Raw genomic sequence first — 27,802 nt, 5'->3', positions numbered from 1 at the left:
CTCAAATAAAAAGAAACGTTTGTTCAGAAACACAAAGCGCATTGACTCGGAGGAATACTGGCAACGTTATAATCTCGCAGCGAATGAATACAAAAAAGCAGTCGGGGAGGCTAAATATTACTTCTTTAATGAGTGCCTACCATCTATGCTAATTAATAATCCTAAACAGTTTTGGAGTGTAATGAATCCCAGTGTTGAGTGTTCCGTTTCACTTAAAAATGAGTCCGGTGAAATGATTCCCAATTCACTGTGTTCGACTATTCTCAATGACACGTTTTCTAGTGCATTTAAGAATGTTACTGATTCATTTTGTCCGTCATATCCTTCATATGACTTTTTTTCCCATGAATCCAATTGTCATTGATGAGAATGGCATTTTAAAAATTATAGAGTCAACTAAAGAATCATCGTGATCTGGTGTTGACAATATTAATTCAATGTTTCTAAAGAATACAAAAGAATATACATCAATCATTTTTTCTAAACTATTTGAGCAATCTCTTTCACTAGGTCAGCTTCCAGACGACTGGAAAACTGGAAGGGTGATTCCACTACACAAGACTGGAGACAAACATTTCCCTTTTAACTTTAGACCCATTTCACTCAAGTATTTGTTGTAAAACGATGGAACATATAATTTATTCTAATCTGGTTAGTTTTCTTGAATCTAATTCATTCTTCAACGTTAACCAACACGGTTTTAGGAAATCTTTTTCATGCGAGACATAACTTGTAAGACTAAAAAATGATTTCCATCAGGTTCTAGATCGTGGTTCACGAATTGACAGTGTTTTTCTTGACTTCTCCAAGGCGTTTGACGAATCTCTCATAACCTTCTTAAGCTTCACAAACTTAACATTGAACAGCATGTACTTTCTAATCGTTCACAGTTCGTAAATTGTAATAATACCTATACTCGTCCAAAGTTTCAGTAACGTCCGGAGTACCTCAGGGATCTGTACTTGGCCCTCTTCCCTTTCTCATTTACATTAATGACTTACCATTGAATGTAACATCTATTTGTTTATTTGCAGATGATTGTGTTGTATACCGCCAAATTGTTAACAGTTCTGACATCTTACTTCTTCAAAATGATATCGATTCCATCTCAAGTTGGTGTGACACTTGGCACATGTCATTAAATGTTGACAAGTGTAAAGACATGATAATTTCCAAGGTGAGTTAACGATCCTCCTTCCTATATCCTTAATAATATGACTTTAGAGCGGGTTGACACTTACAAATATCTGGGCGTTCACATCACATCTAACCTCTCATGGGAATCGCATGTTCACCACGTCATTTCCAATGCCAACCGCATGCTTGGCTATCTAAAACGTAATTTTTTCTAGACTCCTTCGACTTTGAAGCTCTTTTTCTATAAAACACTAGTCCGGCCAAAACTTGAGTACGCTTCTGCTGTTTGGGATCTTAACACTGAGAGCCTCGTCGGCGCCTTGGAGGCTGTCCAGAATAGATCTGTGCGTTTCATTCTGTCTAATTACCATCGTACATCAAGGGTAACCTCTATGAAAAAATGCCTATCCTTGCCAACTCTTTCTTTACGACGAAAGTTTCATCAATTAAGTTTATTTCAGAAACTTTTTTTTCACAACCCAATCCTTAAGACTGAACTCTTACTGAAGCCATCCTACGTATCATCACGGAATGATCACATACATAAAGTCGAAATTCCGCAGTGCCACACTAATACCCACTACAGATCATTCATACCTCGTACGTCTGCTGACTGGAATCACCTTTCCAAATCCATCGCCACAATTGTTAATCCTGTTGATTTTAAAAATGCTGTATCCATATACTACTTGAACTTGATTTGTGATTTGAGTGTTCTATTAACTTGTACGTAATAATCCCACCCCCTCTGTAATGCCTTCGGGCCCTGAGGGTACCAATAAATGAAATGAAAATGAAACTGTCTGAACCAGGCTTAAGTCACTGGACCGGCACACTCTTCAGGAAATAAAGGATGTTCGATATTTCATTTTTTCATGCTTCATAATTAAGAAGGTTGTATTAAGCCAAAATAAAGGTGCTAATGAAGTGTAGCCATCGGTAAGAGCGAATGCTTTTTCACACCCCTCGGAAAACGAAGACTGTTCCATGCAGCAGTGCATGTACTGAATAGTTAAATAAGAGTGCAATTCTCAAATTAGGGCGCTAAAAAAAAAAAAAAAAAGGAAGCCATCACTATAGCATTTTTTCCACTGAAAGATGTTCGATGGAGCAGACCCTACTTTACAATTATAAATGGCGCATCACTCGAATTAAGGGTGCTAAAAATCTGTGGCAATGGGTGTAAGTCCCTACCCCTTTCACAACATTTTCACCCCCCCCCCCCCTCCCCCCGATGATAGAGTGTGTTCCACTCATGGATGGATCGATGGATGTTAATGGCTATACCCTTTGTAACGGCCGGTAGCTCGCGCCACCTAGCCTAAATCTAGGAAGACCAACATATGATTCCTCCCACCCTTCTAAGCCAATTTTTTCCCCCCATCATCGGGATGACCTTCGCCAATTTTCCTCTGGTTAAGCCTTGTCGGCGTTACCCCAGCACCGGACCCACTACTGGACAGAGTTCAGACTTTGGTCCGGAGGCACGCGGAAGGGAGTCCCAAACTCCCAATTATCCTCTGTCCCGCCTGTCTCCAGCTGTACTAGTTAGTTGTGCATCATTAAATTTACCCCAGATAATTCTCACCAATCTTCTAGTCGCCTCTTCGTGGCTGTAATCCTTTTGTCTTTCGTCCTTTAATCGTTGCCAGTGAAACCCAGAGCCTTGGCAAAATCTGTTACCCCTTCAGGGAGGGCAGGGAGAAGTCCCGTGCACTTCAATACCAAGTGCTGTGCTGTCTCGCTCTCATTATCGCAGGCAGCACATAATGTGTTTTCTCCTGAAATTCAGCCCTACACTTCCTGGTCCTCAAAACTCCTGTTCTCGCCTCAAATAGTAAAGAACTTCCCAGTGAATTATCAAACACAGTTTCCTTTCTTACGTCCTGTTTTTGTGTCCTGTACCTTGGTAGAGCTGATGTTTCTTGCGTTCCTACCTCCCGCATTTTTCTTTCTGCCTCTTTCACTCCCTTTTCCACTGAAGTAGTCTGTTCAGCCACATCACTAGTGTGTAGGTATTTAAATGTAAGCTTTCGAGTTCGGTTTGTCCATTTTGTGTTTAAAGTTATAATGTATAAATATTTGAATAGCTTCCGTGCCCACCGCGTATCACCCATTTCGTCAGCCTTTGTTGAAATTTCAACTTACTAATTGCCTCTCCGCTCTCAAAAGACGACCAGCTTATGTCCCCCTGCACTCCCTCATTTGATGTCTTTCCATGCGATCCCAGTGCCAATCTGCCTACGCTTCTTTGTCGAATTTCTAATCCTGATTGAGCCTCTGATATCATGCACAGTACCCCGTTGCCAAAAGACAGTCCTGGTACCATCACTCCTTTCCATTTACCTCTGACCACTTCATATCTATTCTGGTTCCTAGCGCTTTGAGCTTCATAATAAATAAATTTATTTTATCTTTTCTAATTATATTATTCTCATGTTCCTCTAGATATTTTCGTTTCTCATTGAGCCAGACTTCCAGATATTTGTATTTTCCTACATGGTCTGCTATAATGTCTTGCATCGTCAGGGGATTCCCCTCTTCGTCGTTAAACGCAATCACTCCAGATTTGTCCCTACTAAAACTCATGCCCAAGGTGTCCCTTTCCTCTCCACATATTGCGGCTAGTTCCTGTAACGTATACTGGTTATCTGCCATAAGTATTATGTCGTCCGCCTACATCAGTCCTGGTATTACCGGTACCACATTTCTGCCTCCTTCCATATAACTTCCATCAAAACCTAAGTTGCTCTGCTTTAATTTCTTGTTCATATTACTTTTGATATATCATGAAGAGCAGAGGCGACAGCGGACAGCCCTGCCTGAGCCTTTATTGCTGCGCGTTGTGTAGTTTGTGCTTCCCATGTTTAAATTACCTTATTGTTTGTATACACCTGCTGAAGAAACCTAGCCAAATTTGCATCTGCGTTTTACTCCTTCAGCTGACCCCAGAGTTTTTGCTGGCTCACACTATCGTATACTCCCTTGATGTCCAAAAACAACTTATAAAGGAGTTTGGTTCTTCATTGTTATTTCTATACATGTATGTTGACGAAAAAAAAAAAATTGGGTTGTTTGGATGTTTATACAGCCTAGAACTTGGTCTGCCTCACAGGGGCGACGAGTCTCCCAGCTGTAGATGAGAAATTTAGCCAGTGCGGTACAGCCGCTAGCCTGGGGTCTTTAACGTGCATCACGCAGTAGTGATACACGACCGCACGCCGGTACGATGCTCATCCAGATCGAAACGGGCAGGGGTGGGGCTCGAACCCAGGATCCCTGGGTTCTGCAGCGCGAGCTTTCGCTCCACGTGCTCCGAGCTGGTGTGCGCTAGACCACTCGGCCACCGATCCCCCCTGTATGTTGACGAATAAGTTATCTTCCAGTGTTCTATCTCTTCGGAATACGTTTTGGAGTTCACCGAGTGTTTGCATATCTCAGCAGCACCCCACTTCTTGATTATAAAAGGTGTATTACGCCAATCAAAGGTGTCATAAAGGTGTAGCCGTAAGTGTGGATTACTGGAGCGCCCTCGTCACGCCCTGAAGGGTGTAAATAACTTTAAAGAGTGTAGAGGAGCAAGGAAATTCGAGTACCCTGTCGCTCACCGACTGGCTGCTGATGAGCTGACTCCCGCCGCTTCCCGATGCCCGTGACGACGACGACGACGACGATGATGATGATGATGATGATGACGATGACGTCGCGGCGACCCGCGAGTGTGACTGGCTGCGGCGACTCATGGACGACGACGACGACGACGACGCGTGATGCGACGTGCCCTGGTGCGGCGGCACGGGCACGTCCGAGCCGGGCCCCGTTGTGGCGGCGGCTGTGAAGCTCGTGGGCGTCCGGTTGTCCGTGCTGTGCACGGGCGACAGGCTGCCGTCCGAGTCGCTGCTGTGGCTCGACGGAGGCGTCGGCGGGAGCACGAACCCCGACGCTGCAAAGGGACAAATGTCGCTCGTTGGGGACACCGGTGCAGCCGATTGAGAGGGCGCCTCACACAGCGTGCACAGAAATCATCATCATCGTTCCCCTTTCCCAGTGATGATGATGAAGATGATGATGCATGTGATTGTGGTGTTGCACAAAGTGGGCAATGGTCAGATGTTACGACCCTAGAGAGGCGGGCTTGTTTTGCAGACGATGTCTGTAAGACTCAAATGTCTTACAGACATTTCTCTCTTACGGAGAGAAGACACCACAGGCCTTATAGGAATAAGGCCCGTGGTGTCTTACGATGCATTGCGATGTCTTACAGACGATATTCGTAAGACCGGCAATGTCTGTAAGAGAGTTTGCTGGATGCCAGCATGCCAAGAGGCTTGTCTTACATACGATGTCTGTAAGCCCTTGGTATGTTCGTGCACAGGTGCTTCGGGCAATGAACGTACGCCGAAACCCGGTTCTGCATCTGCGCATGCCGAATGAATGGACGGATGAGTCTGGTTAATAAAACGTTCGCATCGAGCGACGGCATGCACCACTTAGCTAGTGTTTTAATCTCAACCGCTAATATACATATTAAAAGGTTAAGTATTTTACTCTGTGAAGGAAGCCCGCCTCACTACCGGGCACGTGCACCTTTTGCACTTGAATAGCCAAAAAGAAAAAAAAATATATATATATATTAATATTTTTTTCTATGTATGCCACCACACAGGCAAGGCCTCTGCCTTGACGCAGCGTGAGGATAATACGTTGGTGTATGAATACAAAGCGACGGGGGGATGCACAGATTATGACACAGACCATAGCCTCATATGTGCACAACCATTCCAAGCGAGCCCGTTGCTTTCTTTCCCGCTTGCAGCCGAAAGAAAAAAAAGAAAAACCATCAACCCTTAACTTTTTTTTTTTTTTTTTTTTTTTTTTACAGTTGAGCTGTTAAGGGCTAGTTTCCCCAGGATCGTGTCCGCCGGCAAATAGATGTCGACACAACACTCCGGACAGCTACCGCCATCTATGAGCGACGGCGGCAAGCCGGTTGTCTGGTGTCCACCGTCGCTCATAGATGGCGGCAACCTTTCCAGCCTTTCCACTCTGGCTTGCCGACTTCCGGCCGGCCATTACTTCATTCCCACCATAGTACAGCTTCGCTGGTCTTCCTTCTTCACCAAAGTAAAAAGGCTGAAAGTTTTTTTTTTTTTTTTCATGTTCCGCAGCTTTCTGCGATCGTCTGTTTATGTTGTTATATTGCGTAGTAGGTGCAAGTTAATATGTATACAAAGTTTTAGATTACAAAACCGTTTATTAAGCAGATGGCAGAAGAAATATATCGGGACAATTTTCTCTTGGAAGACAATCCCCCATTCCCTGCCCATCGCTAAAACTTGACCAATGGAAATGCTGCATCTCGCGGTGAATGCGAACGTTATTATTGCAACACTTTTTAAGCTTGTTGTAAATTAGACTTTGAGAAAAACGTCAGCTTATTGTGGTGCGGGAAACATAGTCCGCAATTATCGTTCCAAAACCAGCGAACTATGTTTTCTCCCCGCAAGCTTGTTGCTAGGGGGTGATGCGTCGGCGCGTCGGCTCGTCTGCTTCCCGGGGCGTCTGCAGGCGTGCGTTTGCGGGACACGTGTTCCTTCTTACCGCGGATCCCGACTCCGAAGCCAGCTTTGCGATCCGTCCACGTCAACGAGTCAAACTTTTTCTTGCCATCTGTGGAATGCGACTGCGTATTGCAGTAGCAGCGCGACGGTGCGGTGCGACGAACGACGACTGTCGAGCACAAAGTCCGGGCTCCTTGACGACGGTCCGCGCATGTTTGAGAGATTCCTCCGCGGGTCGGCGGTCGGCCCCGTTGGTGACGCGCAGTGACGCCGGAATCCTTCGCTTGCTATTGGCTGACGCGTAAAGAGATGCCCCTCCCGTTTTCCGGAGTCATCTCAGAAAGGGGGGCGTGCCGGGGACTTTGATAGCAATTTTAGTAGGAAAATCCGCCGCGCATGACCGTAATTTTATGATTTTTAGGATCCTTAGGGCCTGTAGATTGAGTTACCGCCATAAATAGACCATCGCAGAACGCTCCGGAGGGCCCCTTTAACGGGACTTTACCGGATAGCACAGCGAACAGTCTGTTTTTTTTTTTTGTTTGTTTGTTTTTTTCGCTCGCGCAGATCAAATAAACTTTTTACTCTTCGTTTTAAAATGAACGGCTGAGGAGAGGTGGAAGGACAAAGCCCTACGACCCACCCGATGCAACGTTTCCGTGAAAATTACTAGTAGGCGAGCAACAAAATATTTGGAAATACTAATTGAATAATTTTGAATAGTCCCATTTGAAAGGTGTCGAACCTTGACAGGCTTGGATACTCACTGCTAAATGAGCAGCTTGTTTACTAAGTGCGTAAGGGGCTGTCCAAACAATTAGGGTGTGCGAATAGTGGTTCGAATCGAATAGCACTGCATCATTCATAGCTTCAACAGTATTAGGAAAACTGGTTGGCGTGGATTTCTTTTGCACTGTGAAGGTTATGAATGACGCAATGCCAGTCGATTCGAACCACTACTCGCGTAACCCCGACCGAACATGGAACAGCAGATGGAGTGCCGCAACACAGCATCAGCATACATGCCGGGAAACACATGTACGACGAAACCGTCCGATCCGACGTGCGGACTGCCGGAATGACCTTGGGGGGGAGAGGTGTTTCGTAGCACCGGAGAGCGTTGAAAACCCTCACCTCCGACCGTCGTATTGCCTGCTCGGACGTCGGATCGGACGGTTTCGTCGTACATGTGTTTCGCGATATGCCGGGAAAGTTGCTGTGTGCGCGCGTCCGTTTTCCGTTTGGACATCAGCCAAGCAAACAAAGCGGCCTTTCTCCTTGCCGTCCTTTCTTCCCCTTTCTTGTTTTCGGGAGATCGGAGACCGATAACAGTGGCGGAGGCATTAGGGAGTCGTAGTATATCGTTTTTCTCCTCCGCTACGGTATCCCCGAAGGAAACGCCGCAGCTGCGCAGGCGCGCCGCCAGCCTTCTCTGCATAGTTCAAGGTCTCGTGGCGGATTACGGAGCGCTATCCGGGTGCTTAGCGGGCTGCGGGCACGGTCTACTACAATTCCCTATTAGGGAGTTTTCGTAGATCGTTTTCGCCGTCCCGCGAGGCCCTCCGCAACCCGCTACGATAGCGGGAACTCCACAGTCAAGGCTATGGGCGCGCAGGCGCAGTAGCAACTTCTTCGTTGCGGAAGGCTTAGCGGAGGGGGCAACGCGGTCTACGAAAACTCCCTATTGTCTAAGCCTCTCACACGCTGTGTGAGAGGCTCAGACTCTCACAAAGCGTGTCACACACACACTCTAAGCCTTTGTTAATGGATGCAAGCGGAGGAAAGTACCCCTCCTCCTCCTCCACCCCCTCCTCCCCCCCCCCCCCCAGACACCGATTTAGGAAACACTCCATCTGCTGTGTCACGGAACGCCATCTACTGGGTCCTGTTTGGAGAGCCCTCAATGCTATCGCAGCAGTATCGTGCGATGTGCACGGTGGACCGGGGACTTCCCACGAACCGGCAACTCGAATTATGTCTCTTTGTGAGTTTAATTGCACATTGTCACTGGATTTACTAGGCGTGTTGACAACTTTCCGGTGATGAGTAAACCGATTCAATTCAAAGGGCGGCCTCTTCCCCAGATATGTCGAGAGGCTGCCCGACACGCGAGGCCTCGTTAAATACTGAAAGGAACGTAACGTTATTTAGCACGTTACGTTCCTTTCAGAGCTCTTCGTAACGTACGTTACAGGAACGGCAAGCAGCGGGCTCACGTTGCCGCCCTTGCGGTGTCATTTGTCGCAGGGACAACACTCACGGGGTTCCAGCTTTATGTTGACCTTGGGGAAGACCAGGTGTCGCTCCGACCTGGCGGCCGCCAGCACGATGGTGGGCTGCTTGAGGAGGCTCTGCTGCTGAAGCTGCTGCTGAAGGGGCTGGCCCGAAGTGGACACGCACGACGTCAGCGCCCCGGGTCCCGCCAAGGGCGCCGACGACAGCGCCGAGCTGAGGAGTCGAGACGACGAAGAGGCGTGCCGTCGGGACTGCGACGACGAAGACGACGTCGGAGCTGGCGGCGGAGGAGGGCTCGAGACTGCCGGCGGCGGAGACATGGGCTCCTGCTTGATGACCACGCTGCCGGCTGACTGGCCCGTCGCCGTGGACACCGGCACGGCAGGGAAGCACTCGGACTCCATGTCTGCGGGGAGCGGGAGGTCACTTTACCGGGTTGCGGCGGGTCCCCTGCATCTAATTATCACTCTGCAGCCAATGAGACGGCGGCAATAGCCAACAGGATCGCCGAAGAACCAGTCACGAAGGGTGATGGTAATAAGCCACGGCCATGCGGATCTTAAGCCGTCAGTGATTATAAGGTAATAGTTAAAAAAGTTTATATGCCATACAACTTCGATTGCTCTTATGTCTTTTCTTCTTTTTTTTTTTGGCGGGGGGGGGGGGGGGGGGGGGGGGGGGGGGGGCGGGGGGGGGGGCGGGGGGGGGGGGGGCGGGAGATATAAGCAAAATAGGACAGTAAAGGCCGGTTCTCACATGCAGCGAAGCGCTGATGTAGCGCTCCTCACGTGTCGTCAATTACTTATTGTCAGCCATGAGGAACAGTTTTGACGGTGCGATACGAAGCTGGTGAACGCTGCCGTCAGCACGCGCTAAGTGCGAGGTTAGCGCTACGCTTGTAGCGCTCCGCTGCATGTGTGAACATTGTGATCAGCAGCACTTTCAGCAGCGCAATCGCACACGACTTATTCAGTCAAAACCGGTAAGACGAGAAAAAAAAAAGAAGACCGTTGTTTGTAAGTTTAGACAGCCTTGAAGTTGGTACGCTCCATCGGGTGACCTGCCTCTCAGCTGAATATGAGAACTCTAGCCAGTTCAAAAAACCGCTAACCTATGGTCTTTAACGTGCATCACGCAGCAGCGCGATCACACAAACACCTGCCGGTACGAAACTGATCCAGATCGAGACGACAAGAGGTGGGAATCCAGGCGGTTCTGCGGAGCAAGCTTTCGCTCCACGCTCCGAGCTGAGACGTGTTAGCCCGCTCGGCATCCTAACCTTCCGCCCAACCCTTTTTTTTTTTTTTATGCGAGAGCATTAACTGCTACCTGGAGCGAAGCTGGCGACGCCTGTAACCGCGAGAAACGCGACCTCAATTCCCGCGGCGTCTGTAACCTTGCGCAAACGAGAGCGAAATCCCCACTTTCCCGTTGACTGAGCGAAACGGAACCTGAAGACTCATTGGCTGCGACGCGTCATAGTTCTAAGGTATGCCACCCCACAAGGAAACCCTCTCCATGGCGCTGCGGCCCGCGCACCGGTGAAAGGGAGAGGGTGGGGTGGGAAATTCCCGCTCTCCCTCTGCTCTACCGTTTCACGTCTTCTACACTGCTTTCAGCCATGTAGCGCCGCGGACGACAGCACGTCATAGGCGTAGGAATGCGCTGCATGGAGGAATGCCGCAAGCATTCCTACAGGTAAGCAGTCTTAAGTGTCCTCCCGTATTTTTTTTAATGTCAAAGCATTAACTGTCTCATGGAGCGAAGCCGGCGTCGTCTGTAACCGTCTGTAGCAGCGAAACGGCCAGCTGAATCCCCATCGGCCAAAAACACAGCAACGCAGATGCTTCGTCGTGGAAGCCGGCGGTGGTGCTCAAGGTCAAAGCGGACGCGCCTCAGAAACAGAACACAAAGAAAAGCAGAGCAACGCAGATGCATCGTCACGGAAGCCGTGGAGCCGGCTGGGTTCTCCGCGCCTGCGCGGTGAGGGAGCGTGACGTCACCGCTGGAGCGCCGTGTGCAAAAGGAAGACGTGGCGAGTTGCTTGAAAGAATGCGCTGCATGTAGGAATGCTTTGGCATTCCTACTCGTAAGCAGTCTTAAGTGTCTTTATTTTTCAAGAAAACATTTATTTACATCGTAAGTACGCAATATACAGAAGATGCCGTATTGCAGAACGCAAAGCTGTTGCGTACAGAAAAAGAAAGAATTCAAAGGAGCCTGTGGCTTTCTCCCCAAAAGCGAGTGCAGAATGTGATTAAGGCGACGGTAACACTGAGCAGAAGAGAGAACTCTACAAGACACACACACATGTACAGACAAAAAGCGCAAAGTTTCGGTGCTCTCTCTGCGCTTGATTGAAAGAGCCGGCGGATGAGCACTCGCACAGAAAAGGACGGCAGGCGTGTCCGCGAACACTTGATTGCGGACAATCCTACCGGGCGTTCCCAGCGCATGGCCCCATTCCCTCCGGGACGCCGGCAGTTGCTACTTTCAAAAGTTTTACTGCGGCGCGATGCGGACGTAGCTAACCGCAGCGCCGCGGGAGCTAGCGCCACCCTGAGGCAGCGAGAGGAACCCGCAGAGTAGCTCATCGCCCCCGTTTGTTTACATCCTGAAAAGTGGTGAACCCGCGCGAGTGGAAAGGACGACGACGCGGAATGCTTTTCCTCCTCACCAAGGTCGACTTCTCTGGCAATTGCGCCGAAACAAATCAGACGCTGGAGAGGAGGACAGGGACGGGCGGGGAGGAGAGCAGACGTCTGCCGCAAGCAGACCCTCCTTCCACCACCACCCTCACCGTTCTCGTCACGGTTCAAAATAGGCAGAGGAGGAGGGAGAGGACACATCCAAGAGAGCCGGCTTGCCCGAGCTCTTTGGGCTAGTGACGCCGGCGGAGTGAAACATTTTCCAACCCCAACGTTTGTTCCTTCCTGGTCCAGCCAGTGACGTCACGAGCGGACCAATAAAGAGTCCGTTCACAGGAGCCGACTGCAGACGACTCGGAGGGAACAAGCACTTCTGGTGATAGCAAGAGGGACAGTGTAGACGGAAGAGCAGCGGCATTGTCAACGTCAGATTTCACGTCACGGGATGGGGGCCGACGAACCAGCGGAGTCAATACCACCTTAGAAGACAAGGCTTGTGCCAGGTTTGGCGGATGGGTGGAGCTTGCGACCCGCTAAGTCTATCTGGAACCAGCCGACCTCGCGAGAACACAAGATGGAGATTCGTTTTCGTTTCCCCACTCCACTCTGAGTGAGCCTACTTAAATTCGCGGTTAAAAAGATTTATCGCTTATCGGTATTCTGTTAGGCCTGTAATAAATCGCTGCATTCATAGACCGCTCACGTTTTATCGATCTCTAATATCAAAACTTACAGGCAAAATTGAATGCAATACCAACGCGCCCCTAAGAGAAAAAATATCTTACAAATAAGCATTTTTTGGTGTTCCTGTTTTCAAACAAAAATCTGCTTTTTCATGCAAAAATGACAAATTCTCCTAGTACAGACGGCTGTAACTAGTGGCGGAGCCGTTCATACCGAAAGAGTTGGGCGATTTTCACCGTCTGGCAACCCCTGCAGCGTAGTCTGACAACCGGGGGGATGATGACTACTTCCGTCCGCCGTTTTGGGGCTCTGACTCAGAGGGATTCTATGCGATTTCTCGGGAATAAACAAGGAGGATAGAAGGGTAGAAGAGGGCATGACGTCAGCCGCGTAGCTTCCACATGCCATGCCCCCTTGATGCCTCTTTCTCATTTTCCTCCTTACTCTCCTCACTTATTAGCCCAACATGACCACATCACGTGACCGCAGCTAGCCTTCGTCTAGCCTTTGATCTAATAAAACCTACCGGACGGAGCGCGCGCAAGCCTGCAAGGAATCCTACAATCTACCATCCATCTCGCACGTGACATGTCACGCGCACCAATCGCCAGAGAGATCTGCGGTCACGTTGGGCACAATATCGTTTAAACGTTTTATGAATAGGCTCACCAATATTGCAACTTGCCCCCTTCTAGTACTTCTAACCTCCTTGGGAATAAACGAGAAAAAAAAAAAGGATTTAACGCCATTTTGTGTTATCGCAAAATCCGCTGGTTCTAACGGGCGACGAGCTCCGCCCATTGGCTAAACGCTCATGTTCGCAAGTTCGGTCTCAGGGCGCCGCCATCTTGCTCAGTGGGGCGCGCTTTGGCGCGGCCATCATCCGATTACGACGCCTTAGCAAGGCTTCGTAATCGGATTATGACTCGTCCGAACGCACCCCAAGCGAGCAAGATGGCGGCGTGGATGCAGTGCGCAGCGCCACCTACCGCTTTGTGGCGACTCCTCAAGCTTCACGCGTTTGCGGCTTTGGGCGAGTCGGGGATCCACTAAGAATGTCGTCATGCGCCGGGCTTCTCTTCTAGGTTGTATCTGTTTGTTTGTGGTCCGCCAACATCATCATCATCATCATCATCATCATCGACGGCAGACGAATACGAACGCGTCGCGTCTCGTTGTCTGCTTTCGATGCGCGCCGCGCGGATGCATGCTTGACTTGGCTTGACCGCGTCTCAAAATAGCCGGCCCTTTTGAAGAGAAACGACACCATTGAAGTCGGACAAGTTCCCCCCTACTACTGACGTCTACCATTTCCGCCTTGCCCGGCACGTCTGGCGCGCCCCGGACGTCGAGCAGAGTCGGACGGGACGCGGCGCGTTCTCGTCAAGGAGCGGGCTTGGAGCGACGCCGGTCGCGCAGACGGTCGAGCCTTCAAAGGCCGCGCTGCCTCGAAGGGATTGCGAGCGGGCGACCAACACGGCGTGCGGCCTCTTCAATGCCGGCAACAACGCAAAACACACTCAAATAATCAAAGTTTCCCTCGACTATCACCAACCTCTCTGTGTTTGTTGGATGGTTTAGACAGTGTGGGGCGTCTGGTGTCTCAGCTGTAGACGATATGTCTGGCCAGTGCAGTGCAACCGCTAACCTGGGGTCTTTATTATAACGTGCATCACGCAGAAGTGATTCACGACCGCACGCCGGTACGATGTTTATCCAGATCGAAACGGGCAGGGGGTGATGATTGAACCCAGGATTCTTTTCTGGGTTCTGCAGCGCGACGTTTCGCTCCACGTGCTCCGATCTGCGGTGCGCTAACACACTATATATAAAGCCACCTTTACATTTTTTATCTTTTATACTATGTCGTTATTTAAATATCATGCCTTTTTTTTTTCTTCTGCACGACCTACGGGCAGTATTGTACACGTTACTGACAAATAGTGATTGATTACAATCCCTATTACACTCGGTGAAACCGTATTCAATTAGATTACTTGATTATACTTGACAGGAAAAGTTAATGACCGTTATTGTTCCGACTGCTTCAAATTGTCCAAACGACAAAATTTTCTGCCGTTTTGAAAAACAAAAAAGATTTGGATCTGTTCATTATTCAATTAGAATCACGGAGTTACGAACTATTCATTTTCGAATGAATGATACACCCGTCTTGTTAGGCCACCATCATCTGATCGGAGACCGTGGTTCGAGAATTCCATGGCTAAGAAACTGGTAGAAAAAAAGGGCACCATTAGGAAGGGGAGGAGAAATTAGTAACGCGGTGAATACGAGGAAATTTTTGTAGTTTGAAAAGTAGTCAGATTACTCTCGAGGTTACCCAACAGTAAAAGTAATCATACTCTTACAAAATTACTGCAAACAGTAACTGATTACAAGTAATTTGTATCACTTGTAACGAGTACCATATACGAGTCTGTAGCCTGTGGACTACTTCAATAAACGCCGTCTGGGAGCTGCCATGTTTGTGCCCTGAGCTGCGGAACATGTCCTGATCATGCGCTGTAGATTTCTTCTCGTGCGGAAGATCAGAGACGTTGGGCGTGCGTGCACAGTGACTCGGCGGTTTTTTTTTTTTCTGTTTACGCTGTCCTTTTTCTATTCTGTTTTCGGGCACAAGTTCGCCACATTAAACGTTTATTTTCTCCTGCTTATTCATTGTTCTTTTGGCCATCACCCGTGACAATATGAGTTTCCGCATATATGAGCTCCGCATCTAAGGCTCGGGAAGTGAATTCTTTTTTTTCTTCGAATCGTTACGGACGCCGAATGCACCCTTTCTGCATTAGGTACCAAAATGGCGGCGCCTGCAAGACAATCGAGGAATGGAGGGCCTATACTCTAAGCATAACTTCGTATTTAGTGGCTCTAACTAAAACTGTCCGCGACAAATATATATATATATATATAGCCCGAGCTTTTTTTTTAACACAATATCTAAAGCCCAGGAAGTCGCACTATGTACCAAACTTCCTGTCTTCAAGACGCCACCGGACTCCCTCGACGCTTAGCCGAGGAAGCCCTCCCAGTCTTGGCACCGACGCAATAAAGCGGTAAACGAGCCTACTGAACGTGTAAACAATAATGTGAATACGAAGGAAGTGCTCAAACACGATACGATAGTCCTGGAAAAGCGCTCCGCTTGATTAGGTGCAGGGCCGAGGAAACTTTGGAGCCCAGGGAATCCTCGGTCAGACTGCCAGCACACCATACAAAAGACAGACTGCGGGCACTGTCTGAGCGAACACTGTATCCTGAGTGTGATGTACGCGAAATTCCCGCAGGGACTTTCGCCGAGTGTATCGTATTTCGTGATAGAAGCGGCGAGCGCGCCCATCGAGTCCGGAGAAAGCGACGGTGGCCCGGCGGCAACAAGCCACCGGGCCCGGAGCCTGCGAGCGACGAGTGACTCGCGACGGGTCGGAGCGCGTTCCCGATCTCGGACGTCCCATCTCTGACCTGCAAACGAACTGGAGAGACCGGATTCCTCGAGGGACGTTCAACCGAGGCACCCTCCCCTCGCTCGCACCGCTCTCCCCGCGCGGCGGTGGTTCGTCGTCGTCGTGATGCCGCCTTTCCCACCAAAACAACGAGGCCTTTACTCCACGATGGATGGATTGATGCGTATACGGTTGAACCTTTTAAATCGGGCGGCGGCTTGCGTCATATAGAGAGCATGTTTAGTGATAACACACAGACGCGCGCACACACACACGCGCACGCGCACACACACACACACACACACACACACACACACACGCAGGCAGGCAGGCACACACACACACACACACACACACCACACCACACCACACCACACCGCACCCCCACCCCACCACACCACACCACACCAGACCAGACCACACCAGACCACACCATACCACACCATACCACACACAGCACACACACACCTGTCAACATAGCCGGCTGACTAGCCTCCTCTACGGCGTTCAACGGCCAGATCTCAGCCCGACCCCATGCTGTACAAACATTCGCAGTTGGACTGGATTGTCAGGGCCGAATCGATTAAAACGGTTCACTCGCAGCTCCGAATTACGACGGCAGTTCGTCGACGGCGCTCCTCCCAAGGGGGTCCCATCCAGTCCATATAGACGCTTGGGTAGGAACTCGATATTACATTGGCTTCGTTCGTCGACCTCACATATTGTTCACTCGCATGCAGGCGCAGCTGCTCGTGCACCCTGCTGCGTAAATAAAAATGCACCGAAATTCTCTCAGTGTCGACGCTTTTTTCATTCCCCGTGTGCGAAAAAGCAATCACGAGGGTTGTCCACATGCCAAAAAAGAAAGTTTGAAGTACAATGAACTAAGTGTAGTAGTTTTAGCGTAGCGTTACCACGTATAGGCTATCGCCTAGACCGACGTTGGTACCGGAAACTCGCCCTGTGACGTGACTTTGAAGCGTGCCCTTCAGCGTGCGCCTGTAACGGTACACTTTCCCGGAGAGCAGAGGAGGAGCATCATGACGGCCGGCGCACAATTAAAAGATTCCAGTGGATGACGAAGCTGGTTTAACGGTTACACATGGAACGATACACGGGGACACTGGGCAAGTGTGAAGCATCGGGCTCATTGCCCCTATGTGCCCATCGGATTTTCCAAATCTAGTTGAATTCCGAGTTTCGCCATTTGCTGGGAACCTTCTGTTGTTCGCCTCCGTTGGCTGTCTCCCTGTCCTACAGGAAAGTGAACTCACAGGACGCGGCTCTGACTTCACGCCTCTGCGGTGGCGCTGTCGACGGCACTGCACATACGTAGACGCTTCCCTTCGCGAGGATTTAATTACTGCGCACGCGCAGTACCCACACCTGGTGTGGGCAGCGCGATGACGTCATAGAAGCGTCATGCTGTCGCCGGCCGTGACCCCTGGCGGCGTTGCAGATGCGGGGTGTAGTTGCGGCAGGCGCATGTTCCGCTGCAGGTCGCTCTCCGTGCTTGACAGACCACGGAAGCTTCGAGACCCAGGGGTTGGAGGAACGCAGAGCGATAGCAGCGACACTCACGTTCATTCTCTCGCACTTTTTTTTTTTTCTTTTTGCGAGAAATTTTGCGCCCAACCGCCAGGGGGTGGTGAAAACCGACAGCATGACACTCCGGCTTTTGCAACGTCATTTCATGGCCACTCCGGGATTTATTTATTCATTTCGGGTTACCCCGGAGCGCCCGAAGGCATTATTGCAGGGGGAGGGGCATAGTCAGTCGTGAAAGTAGAAATACACTCCTGCATATGTACGAAAAAAACAAGGAAACGCAAGCACACAGAAAAACACACTTATAAACAAAAGCGAGCCCGGAATATATAATACAAGCCACATTGGTTGCAGGCATTCCAGGTACCTGCCAGATAATCACATCAGCTGAGGAAAATATGCGCTAACAGCAAACACAGTAACTCTCGCTTGCCGCGGGGCACATGAGTAAAACAACACAGATGTAGTTTTATCAACTACGTTCAAAGAGTAAGAAAATATTTAAACTGGGAACAACTAAACATTCAGCAGTATCACGCCCAGTAACCACTCGAATTCTCCGACGCAAGGATCATGATATGACCAGGGGTCGTGTCAATCTGCCCAGTTATCACGTGACGGCCTGTCAAAGAAAAGTGAGTTTGACAAGATACTAACGGTGTCATTTGGTAGGTAATTCCACTCTTTAATATAGTGTTTGGAAAAACTGAATATTTCAGAACGTTGGTTCGGGGTGTCGATTCCCTCATTTTTTTCTGAGTGGTCTAATCTCCTAGATACAAACTTGGGTGGTTGAATAAACTTTGAATTAATAATCCCGGTTTGACCACGGTAAATTGCATGAAGAAACTTGAAGCGAAGACGTCTTCTGCTTTAGGAATGTGGACCCCACTATTGCTTTTTAAAAGTGGTAGCACTTTCTCTATAATTGTAGCCTTCTTGTGTCACAAATCTCGCAGCCCTGCTTTGTACTTGCTCTATTTTTTTCTCCCAAATAGCTCTGTTTTGAGTGTTCATAGAACACTGGCGTACTCCAGTATCGGCCTAACGTTAGTCCTAAACAGTGTTGCTTTCCCAGTTTAAGGACAGTCCCTGAAATTTCGTTTCAAAAAGTTTAACATGCGGTCGGCTTTGGCCGTGATGAAGTCCATGTGGGCGCTCCAGGACAGATTACGAGAAAATTGAATACCTAGATACGTTACTACTTCCTTCTTCTTCAGTTTTGACACCACCGATTGAGTACGGAACAGATACTGGCTGGCGCTTCCCAGTGAACGTCATCTGGGAGCATTTATGAATGCTAAGCTTCCTTTCCTAACTTTCCGCACCACCGTGAAATTCTATTAATGTCCTCTTGCAAAACCAGGCAGTCCGATTCAGTCCTAATACCACTGTAAATGACACAGTCATCCGCGTAGAGGCGAATGCTCGATCCAATGCCAACAGAAATATCCTCTATAAATATTAAGAGCAGAAAAAAACCCAGCACCGACCGTTGGGGGTCACCCGACGTTACGTCTACGTAAGTGTACGTTTTCCCGCTGACCAGAACTGCCCTAGTCTCAGGTTTACAATCATGTCAGAACTGCCTGTTTTCTTCTCTTTTTTTTAAATAGTCTGTAATCCGGTTAAAAATGCAATTAGGAAGGTTAAGAGACTTTACTGTTTGCAGTAATAATTTATGGGAGACGATGTCGACTGCTTTTTGGAAATCTAAGAAGACACAGTTCACCTGCGCTTCTTTATAAAAAAACAGAGCTATGTCATGGTAAGATTCAACTAGCTGAGTGTCGCGGGAAAGACTATTTCTGAATCTATGTTGATTAGGATGGCCGTTGTTTACGCCAAGATGTTTGACGAGGTTACTGTAAATTATGTGTTCTAGTATTTTTGAGCACACACAGAGTAGGGAAATTGGCCTATAGTTGTCTGCTCTAGTTTTTGGTCCGATTTTGTGTGCTGGAACAACATGTGCTCTTATCCATTCGGCGGGCAGACTGCCAGAGGACAGACAGTAAGCTTTCAAATAAAGCATACAAAAACATGACAAGATACCAGAGCACTCCTTTAGGACGCGACAAGATAGCCCATCCGGCCCGGTAGCCTTGTTTTTTTTTTTAAGATTATTTATTAGTTTAAGGATCCCATTTTGGCTTATTTTAATATCAGGCATACTCTCTTTTGAAGTAAAGGATAATGAAGGGAGGGAACTTGCTATAGGTAACGTAAATACAGACTCAAAAGAACTGTTGAAGAGCATTTCCTTATCATTGTCCTTATCAACTAGCCGCCCGGATTCTTTAATGGGTGGAATGCCTGTGACGTCTCTCTTTGAGGCCTTAACATATTTCCAAAATATTTTCGGGTTTCACTTTAGATTTTCGTCAAGGGAGTCGTGAAACATAGTTTTAAAATAGAACACTTTTTCCTTAAAAAGTGCCGTAAGCTCCTTCAGGCGGACCAGATGATCAGCAATGCTATTTTGTCGGCACTTTCCAAACACTCGCCGTTTTTTTTCTCTCCTAATGATGTCACGTAGCTCTTTGTGAGTCCAAGGCCTTTCGTTGCTTCTTCTGGATGGAGGTTATAACTTTTGATGGAACATAAGTGTCAGTAAGAGATTCTAGCTTTGTCTTAAACATATTCCAGTGTGTCTCGACATCCACATCAGCACTAAGGTCTTTAAGCAAACGAAAGAAAGAGAAAAGTTCGTCAGCCATAGTCACGTATAGTTACCTTGATCGTACAGGAAACTTTTCCTTTGGGGCATGCACGCTACTTCTTTCTTTGCGCATTTTATTTGTCCCCTTACCGCCTTATGATCGCTAATGTCAGGAGTGCCTGAGACAGAATAAATAGTAGAACTCTCATTGCTGAAAATCAAATGAGCCTGCCATCTCTTCTAGGGTCCAAGGCGTAGAAGCCGACAGGTGCTGGCGCAGCGCAAAACTCGAAATAAAATTGGTAAAAGATTTATACGGCACGGATCAGTTTGAGGTACTCGGCAATCCTTTCTTCTATTGCGTATTCCGAAAATTGAAATCCCCTCCCAGCGCAAGATATTCGAAAGAAATATTTGAAAAGGGATTTGTTGATAGTTGAATAAATCAGCTGGATCATCAACAGCAAGGCTTTGCAAGCTGTTCTGTATGAACAGGAATATACCCCGCCGCCAAGCCTATTCCTATCCCTTCGGTAGGCAACATACTCTGACGGAGATCACTTTAGCATCTCCGATCGTATAATCGAACCAGGATTCTGTCCCAATAACAACACTAGGAGAGGCAGTGTTAATTAGGTCGGCAAAGTCATCAACTTTATTTATTTATTTTTTTATGCTACAACAATTCACAAGGTGTACCACAAGTCCATTCACTGCTTTCGTCTTTTTTACACAGTTCCGAGGAAGATGAACTGGTTGCTATGCTGATCTTTCTTTTACACTCGCGTCTGTTCGAACAAAATAGTAAGTTTTTTTTACCTATTAATAATTTGTTGAAGCGTAGTTGAAATGGGATATTTTGGGCTTTCGCGTATTCTAGAAGCTTTCTGCTACCTTGACGGATAGTTTAAGAGAAGTCCTCTCGAACCGATATTCCGCTGTCTCTGAGCCCAAGTCCCTGTGACAGTACGCGGTTTCGTTTTGAAAAGAAGAAAAGTTAACAATTATTGGCCCCCATTTTCCTGCAAGAAATCGGCCAAGTCGGTGGATCACCTTGGACGCGTGGGCGGAATAGGACGCTACAGACACGTACACCAATTCGAAACGCGTTCAAGGAACCGTAGCATAACGTTTTGTTTGGGCCACGCCGTCTGAACCCAGGCACGGCGGAGTAGAGAACGGACCGGGAAGACCGCGCCGAAGGCGAGGGGACCTCGTGGGCGCTGCGCGAGATTCCTTCGGGTCGTCGATCGGCGCCCATGAATCGAGTCCTCGTTGCCGAAGCACGGAGAGATTTTCCGGGCGTCGAAGCGGCGTGGCCTCCACTGCTCCATGTGCTTGACGCGCTGGCTGCTTTCCTTTCCAGACTCGACGCGCGCGGTTCTTTGAGAGCGCTCTCGCTCTAAATAAACTCCGTTCCCCGCTACGCTGACAGTGCGGTGGAAGTTACGTACTCGTTGGACGAGTCAGGTGTCTATCACTAGTCACGTGATCACTCTCCCACCCCACACCCACAGGCGATGAAAGGAGAGCGGTTCATTGGTACGACCAGCTTGTAGTTCCCACAGCGCTGTCATGCTTGAAGCTTAACTGCGCTCAATTCCAAAAATTTCCCGAATACAAATGATTAAAAAAAAAAAATGGTAAAAGTAATTAGTTCATTTTCTTTACAAAAAATAGTCTTCATCACGCTTTGGTGTCTACGTACAATATTCGACGACGTCTGCGCAACTCCCAAGCAGGGTAGAAATAAAAAAAAGCATTATTTAATTTTCTCATATAAATCAGATTCATTTGATTTAAATTAGATTTATTTGACATAAATTAGATTAATTAGATTAAAATTATCCTAGCCCGAGAAAAGTAGTTCTTTACCACTGCAGATGCGTCCGTCAGATCACTGAAAAAGAATGTGGAATAAAGAATCGCTCTACTAACCTTAAATTTTTGAACTAAAATTTAATTAACAAGTTTATTGGCGTAATCCTCACCATACGAGAACAAAGGCAGCTTGATTTTTTTTTTTATTTGCCTGAAGGATGTTTTTGTTTTCGTTTCTTTCACGTTCTGTTTTTCTTGCAGAGGTCGTTACGTGACTGACGAGCCAAGTATTGGCGACGTGCGCGACCGAAAGCGTCGCTGTGGTCGGCCTTTCACGATTGGCCCAAAAGCTGACTATGACGTCGGAAAGGGTATACCATCGACGCAAATAAGAAGAATGATGGAACTTTAATTTCGACGGTGTTGGCAGGGTTCCTTTGAGAGCGCAATGATTTCAGGCTTCCACCATGCTATTTACAAACACCATCGAACTCGTTGTTCGCAAGGTAATGACGTCACAAGGGGGAACCATAGGAGGGCGCCACCAAAACATCTCGCCGCTAATAGAAGAAATTTGAGGCTCTAATTCGCTTTAGCACCACTTTGTGCTCGTGTTCAGGCTGCTATAAATATTTCTTGCTCAATGATTATTCAACTCGAATACAAAACTAAGTCTTACCCATCTTAAAATTTTCCTTCTCCCCCCCTACATAAAAAAGTGAGAAGCGCATTGCACAAGCGCGTTACGCCCATCATGTGGACACCGCCGAGCGCCGGGAGGAGACGCTGCCGACGTCACCTGACCAGACTCGAGCTTCTGCGAGGCAGAAGATCCTCCTCATCCTGGTGGAAGAGGAAACAGGCAACGGTGGACAGGATAGAAGGGGGAGAGGAGGAAGTGAGGGGAAAAGTGGAAAGCGCGAACTGGTAGTCGGTCTTTAAGCCGGGGTCAGACTGATCATACATCGTACAGAAGACGGCTTTCGAACACGATGTCACCGCAACATCCGTGGTTTGAATGTCGAGTGCCAATCTTTATCCTCGAACGCCTTGCCATGCGGCATTCGAAGCACGGATCTCAAGGTGACTCGCGCTCGAATCTCTAAGCAGACTGTCTTTTGTATTGCCCGGGGATAAGTAGAAACAAACAAAGAAAGGCAATGTTGATAACGTTTAGCTCAATTTTGGCTACACCACCACTAGTCTTGACCAGAGTGTCGAACCGAAATTTTTATCGGCTCAGTTCAGTTCCGGGAAGCAAAAATAACGGTTCGAACCGGTTTGAACCGCTTAATTGAGGATATATTTTCCGCGTGTTTTTTCAACCGTGAAACGAGTAGATATATATAGATTTTTTTTACCATTCGTACAATCTAAATTTATTTTCAGCAACCAAAAATGAAAAAGAAATGCGTCATTTAATTTTGGCGAAACAGTAAAAGAAAAGCTAGATTAACATACAAAAAACTCAACATCTATTTGTTTACTTCAGTCGCCTTCATTTTACCTGAACCGAAAGGCTCTCAGTCTGGTAGGCCGCCTAAAATACCCGTGATTGCTACAATTTTGCCTCGCGGTATTAAACGTCGAATCCTAGCTGTCCTCTTAAACTTAGGAATTAATGAATGTGTATAAAATCATGGAATGGGCACCTCGTCGTCATATATATCCTCAAATATAGTTTACGAAACAGGTTTCACGATATGTAAGACGATAACGCAAATGAGCTAAAAGCAATCCCATTTTTAAAACGTCATTGAAGTTTTAGGATAAACCCGTCTTCCCTTTTATAGAAACACCGAACGGCTATCACAAAGCTCGTTTTCCTGGCCAACATTGTTTACACTCAGCACCGTGAAGCAGGCGAATAATCATGCAGAAACGAGAGATCAATATTGTTCGCTCTAATCTATACGCCCCGTCGCAGTTGGATCGAATCTGGCATAAAATAGCGCGCACCTAAATAAACAGTTTCGCCATAGCTTGGCGTTTGATGTTCGTCCTTGACAAGATGCCAGTCAATGCGATTTGCACACAAGCATCCCTCTTGCTAATAGGTGGTTTTTTGTTATATAGAACAAAAGTAGCATTTCATACTGTACTCGTCAATCATTGCAGCTACCTAATTTGTCACTCTCTGACGGTGTCCGTGCGCACTCGTCGTGGTTCCGCCACGCACCCCTGCGCACTTTGTTTTTGTCCACCCCAGAGACACATCATCAACTTGTTGTTCATCTTATAAAAGAGGCAACAAATGATATAAATTTGAGAATTTAAATGTATGTCAGGAACACATGATTATCTAAATCAGCTTCAAAATCATAAATCTGTTTAATGCTCTCCCAAATTACTTGCACGCCATTTAACGAGGACGAAAAACTTGGAAAAAAATTCGCGGAGCTGCGCAGAGCATATTTCAGATAATTGAGGGGGGGGGGGGGGGGGGGGGGCTTTTCTTATTATGTATATTTTTGAAGTGATCGGTAATCGGACCTTTATTTATATTGTCAAATCTTCGGTCAATAATCAAATATATTTTTATTATCATCAATAAATTTGGCTATAAGAAGTTCAGAAAACCGCTTGATATGGCTAGTAGCTGGTCACGTGGCTGCTCCCTGACGACACATACAAAAAGGCGTCCCAAAACTCGGCGAGGGCGGCCATTGTGATGTCGGTGCCAATACGTTTTTCGTTATGACTCTCTCGCTTGAATTCGTGTGAAACGTTCCGATTGTCGCTTTTTACTCTAAGAAAAAAAAAAAGTTAGTTTTATTTTGTTTTAAACGTTTATTTTTATTGAAAAGTACGCGTATAAATCGTTTGCATCAATTTTTGCAAACAAGTAATGTGATATCAGTTTATGTTTCGTTTCGGTTTGAACTGTGTCCCATGATGCGCATATCAACTGGGGTATTGTTAGGCCTATGTACCGTGTAACACCGCAAAACTTAGTTGAGCTCAATGACAGTTGGAAGATGCCAACGATCGTTGGCTTAATGGCAGTTATTGAGAGAGCTAGTGTAAGTAAGGTATTACATGGTTTGCAAGTGACGTAATCGCACAATATGATGGCGGTCATTGCGATTCGTTCTTGCTGGAAATTATTCTTGCTTGGTGCAGCATCGTGAGGAACGGCGCGGAAACGCACTTTATGGCAGGAGTGTTTTTGAAAACTAAATAGTTTCCGGGTCCACGATTTCTGGCCTGTGCCGAAGATACAGAGCAGATCAACTTTTACAACACAGTACCTTTTATATCCCCCCCCCCTTTTTTTTTTCCCCTTTTTTTTTTTGCTTTCCATGCTCTGCCAGAGAATACTTTTTATTCCTGAGGGATTCCCTCATCCTGTGGGACTTTGAGCTGGTGCCAACGTTCGGATGTCCCTCTGAGGCCACTATAGGATCTTTCTTTTTACGTATCCCTCCCGTACTGACTTGTAGTCCTATTTATCGCAGGATTAATAAGTCCCATTTCGTCCCTTCGATGTTTTTATTCTCGGGGTCAACTTTCTGAGACGGTTCGGCAACAACGAAAACATATTTGGGAGCGTCAATGATGTGTACATACGAAATGAATCGTGCCACGATATTTGTACTTTCAGTAAATACATCTAAGCGCTAATCGCTGACGTTGATAAGTTTCAAAAAACATCCATTAGTTTTCCTCTTCGTTCAATGGCGGTCGCCGGAAAAATAAAAGAAAGAAGCAGCTTTGCCCCCCCGACTCGCCTCAATAAGGGGCAACGTAATCGGACGCTAATTATAGTACATATACCGTCAGTGTTCATCATAGTCATGGGCTGGGGTTGGTGTATGAAATAAAGCATGGGTTAAGCTTTAGACATTGTTAGAGTTCGGCTATTCTCATTTTTGAGTGAACACGAGCCTTCACCCAAAGTTTTAGCGATGCTGACTCTCATGAACCTGGTCACTCGACACGAACTTACGGTGGCAAGTGATTCGTGTTGAGAACTCGTGATGCCATCTGACGTCACAGTGTCAACAACGCTAATAAATCTAGTGACGTTCTCAATTTAAGCCGACTTGACGCATGCAGTGAGTCACTTGACTACGTCACGGGGCCACGTGACACTACTTGGCAGCATGTCTCGAAACCATGACGTCATGTGACCACGTGATACATGATTTATCATAGTCCCAATACAGCGCCACGAAGACCCACAATTCCTTATGCTTTTGCAATTCGGTATATGGCAATTCTATCACTGCATAAAAATACCAGGTGCCAATTTTTGTTCCTCAAACATTAATTTTGTAATACAAAAAAAAAAGAAAAAAAATTACCGGGAAGCGTTTTGAATCGGTTACCGATATTTTCTGGCTCAATTCCGGTTCAGTTCCAAGATGGCGGTGAAGATTCCGGTTCGGTTCAGTTCCGCGGTTTGAGTAAAAATAACTGGTTGGTTCTAATTTTTGGTTTAGTTCCGGGTTCAGCTTCGACACTCTGGACTCTGGACATGCGCTGTTGATTGCGCCATTTCGGCAACTTGGAGCGTTCCAAAGTTTGCCGGACCGTGTAAGAAACATTCAGTGCACGGAACTATAGGTAGTAATATTTGACGTCTGGCCTTCCTACAGGTAACACTAAAAAAAAATAAAAAAAAAAGACTGCATTTTTTTTTTTTTAAACAAGAAGGAATTAAGCGGGTTTGCCCTTTAAAACCGCGTTTACACGGCTGCTTCATCATATAAAAGACAGTTTGCAGAAATCTTGGAAGCATACACATGTACGAAGCAGACGACACGCCTGAGGATTGCTCGCAGATAATGCATGTCATCATGTGCCTGCAGCCAACACCGCTTTTCTTTTGTATGCTCTCGACCAGCGTGAATGCGCTTTCAAAGGGTAAACGGGCATAGTATAGTAAAAGGGCGGCCAGGCCTAAGAGCCGCAAACAAAACCAGGAAACTTCCAAGAGCCGCAGGAGAGGAAGCAAACTTTTGTCCAGAGGAATAAACGAAACTGGAACTACTTTCAATCTATCCGAGTCAAAAGCAGTCCAACTGCACGTAAGGTATAGGAGTAGCGCAAGACTGCCAAACCGCAACCTGTCTTTCAATTTAAAACGCGTTCCATTTTTTTCTTTCTGTGGCAGTGCTCGTGTGACCGGGAGGGAGGCGGGGAGAAGTCTCTCGGTGGAGGCGATGGAGACGGTTCGTGTTTGTAAACACGAGAAGGGGGCCTAGAGCCACCGATAGTTTGAGAATGACAGTCGTCTCCTTTGGGATGCCTATCGTATAACTTCCAGTCGGCGCTCTTGACTTCCGTCGTGCTTTCGGGCAGCGCGCGCAAGCCCGAAGCCGACGAGACGCCGAAGTGTCATCGAAGGACGAACGTATATAGGAGGCTCGCGTTTGGAAGGGGTGACATCCGAAAGCCTTCTCTTCTGTTCTGATCCTGTCAACGACTATGCGCCATTTCAATAATTTACAAATCCACAGCTCTGAGCACGCGCGTGTTCGTAACATTGAAAAAAAAAAAAAAAAAAGGGGGGGGGGGGGGGCAAAGCGCGCATCACAGGAAAGAACGCTGAAAATGGCACCGACCAGAAGCCCTTTTCTAGAATGGTCTTGGTGTTGGACAACCCCGCTAAGCCGGTTTTCGGATGGATGGATGGATGGACGGAAGGATGATAGCACCCCTTGTAACATGTTTCCACCGTTTGCGCCCCCTAGCCTTCAGTTATCGGCCCCCGCCCTATAATGCTAGACCAATTTCTTTCACTCTACACATTCCTACCAGGGCTGCAGTCAAAAGCAGGGTTGGCAGGTTGAATTCGACTGAAGCCGAGACGCTCGTTTTGGACGTTCGTCACCGCTGCCGCGGGGGTCGTCCAGTGGGCGCGCATGGACAAGAGTCGCAAGACGAGTCCGGAGTGGAGAGACGCTCCCTTTTGGAAACTGGAGAAGTAGGTTGCACAACGACGCAACCCCGATTCGCTGTCTTCGTGCCGACAACGAAGGGGACGAAAGAAGAACACAGACGGAGACGCGCTCGAGTTCCTTCAACCCACAAGGCCAG

General features: G+C 47.5%; 1 protein-coding gene across 2 annotated transcripts in view; it reads right to left on the bottom strand.

Moving 5' to 3' along the window:
- The window catches only part of LOC8032156 (cyclic AMP response element-binding protein A), a 37,326-nt gene extending 27,989 nt beyond the window's left edge, over positions 1–9,337 (bottom strand). Inside the window, exons 1-2 of one of the 2 annotated variants that reach the window (XM_040215503.3) lie at positions 8,959–9,337; positions 4,734–5,080 (exon numbers count right to left, since the gene is read on the bottom strand). In XM_040215503.3, coding sequence (XP_040071437.2) covers positions 4,734–5,080; positions 8,959–9,337 — 726 coding nt within the window. The remainder of the gene's footprint in view (positions 1–4,733; positions 5,081–8,958) is intronic. The other variant, XM_040215504.3, reaches the window with a different exon arrangement.
- Between the last annotated feature and the right edge of the window lie 18,465 nt (positions 9,338–27,802).

This window comes from Ixodes scapularis, unplaced genomic scaffold (assembly GCF_016920785.2).
Source record: "Ixodes scapularis isolate PalLabHiFi unplaced genomic scaffold, ASM1692078v2 PGA_scaffold4__175_contigs__length_147842914, whole genome shotgun sequence".
Classification (NCBI taxonomy): Eukaryota; Metazoa; Arthropoda; class Arachnida; order Ixodida; family Ixodidae; genus Ixodes; species Ixodes scapularis.
This window is presented reverse-complemented; position numbering and strand designations above follow the sequence as displayed.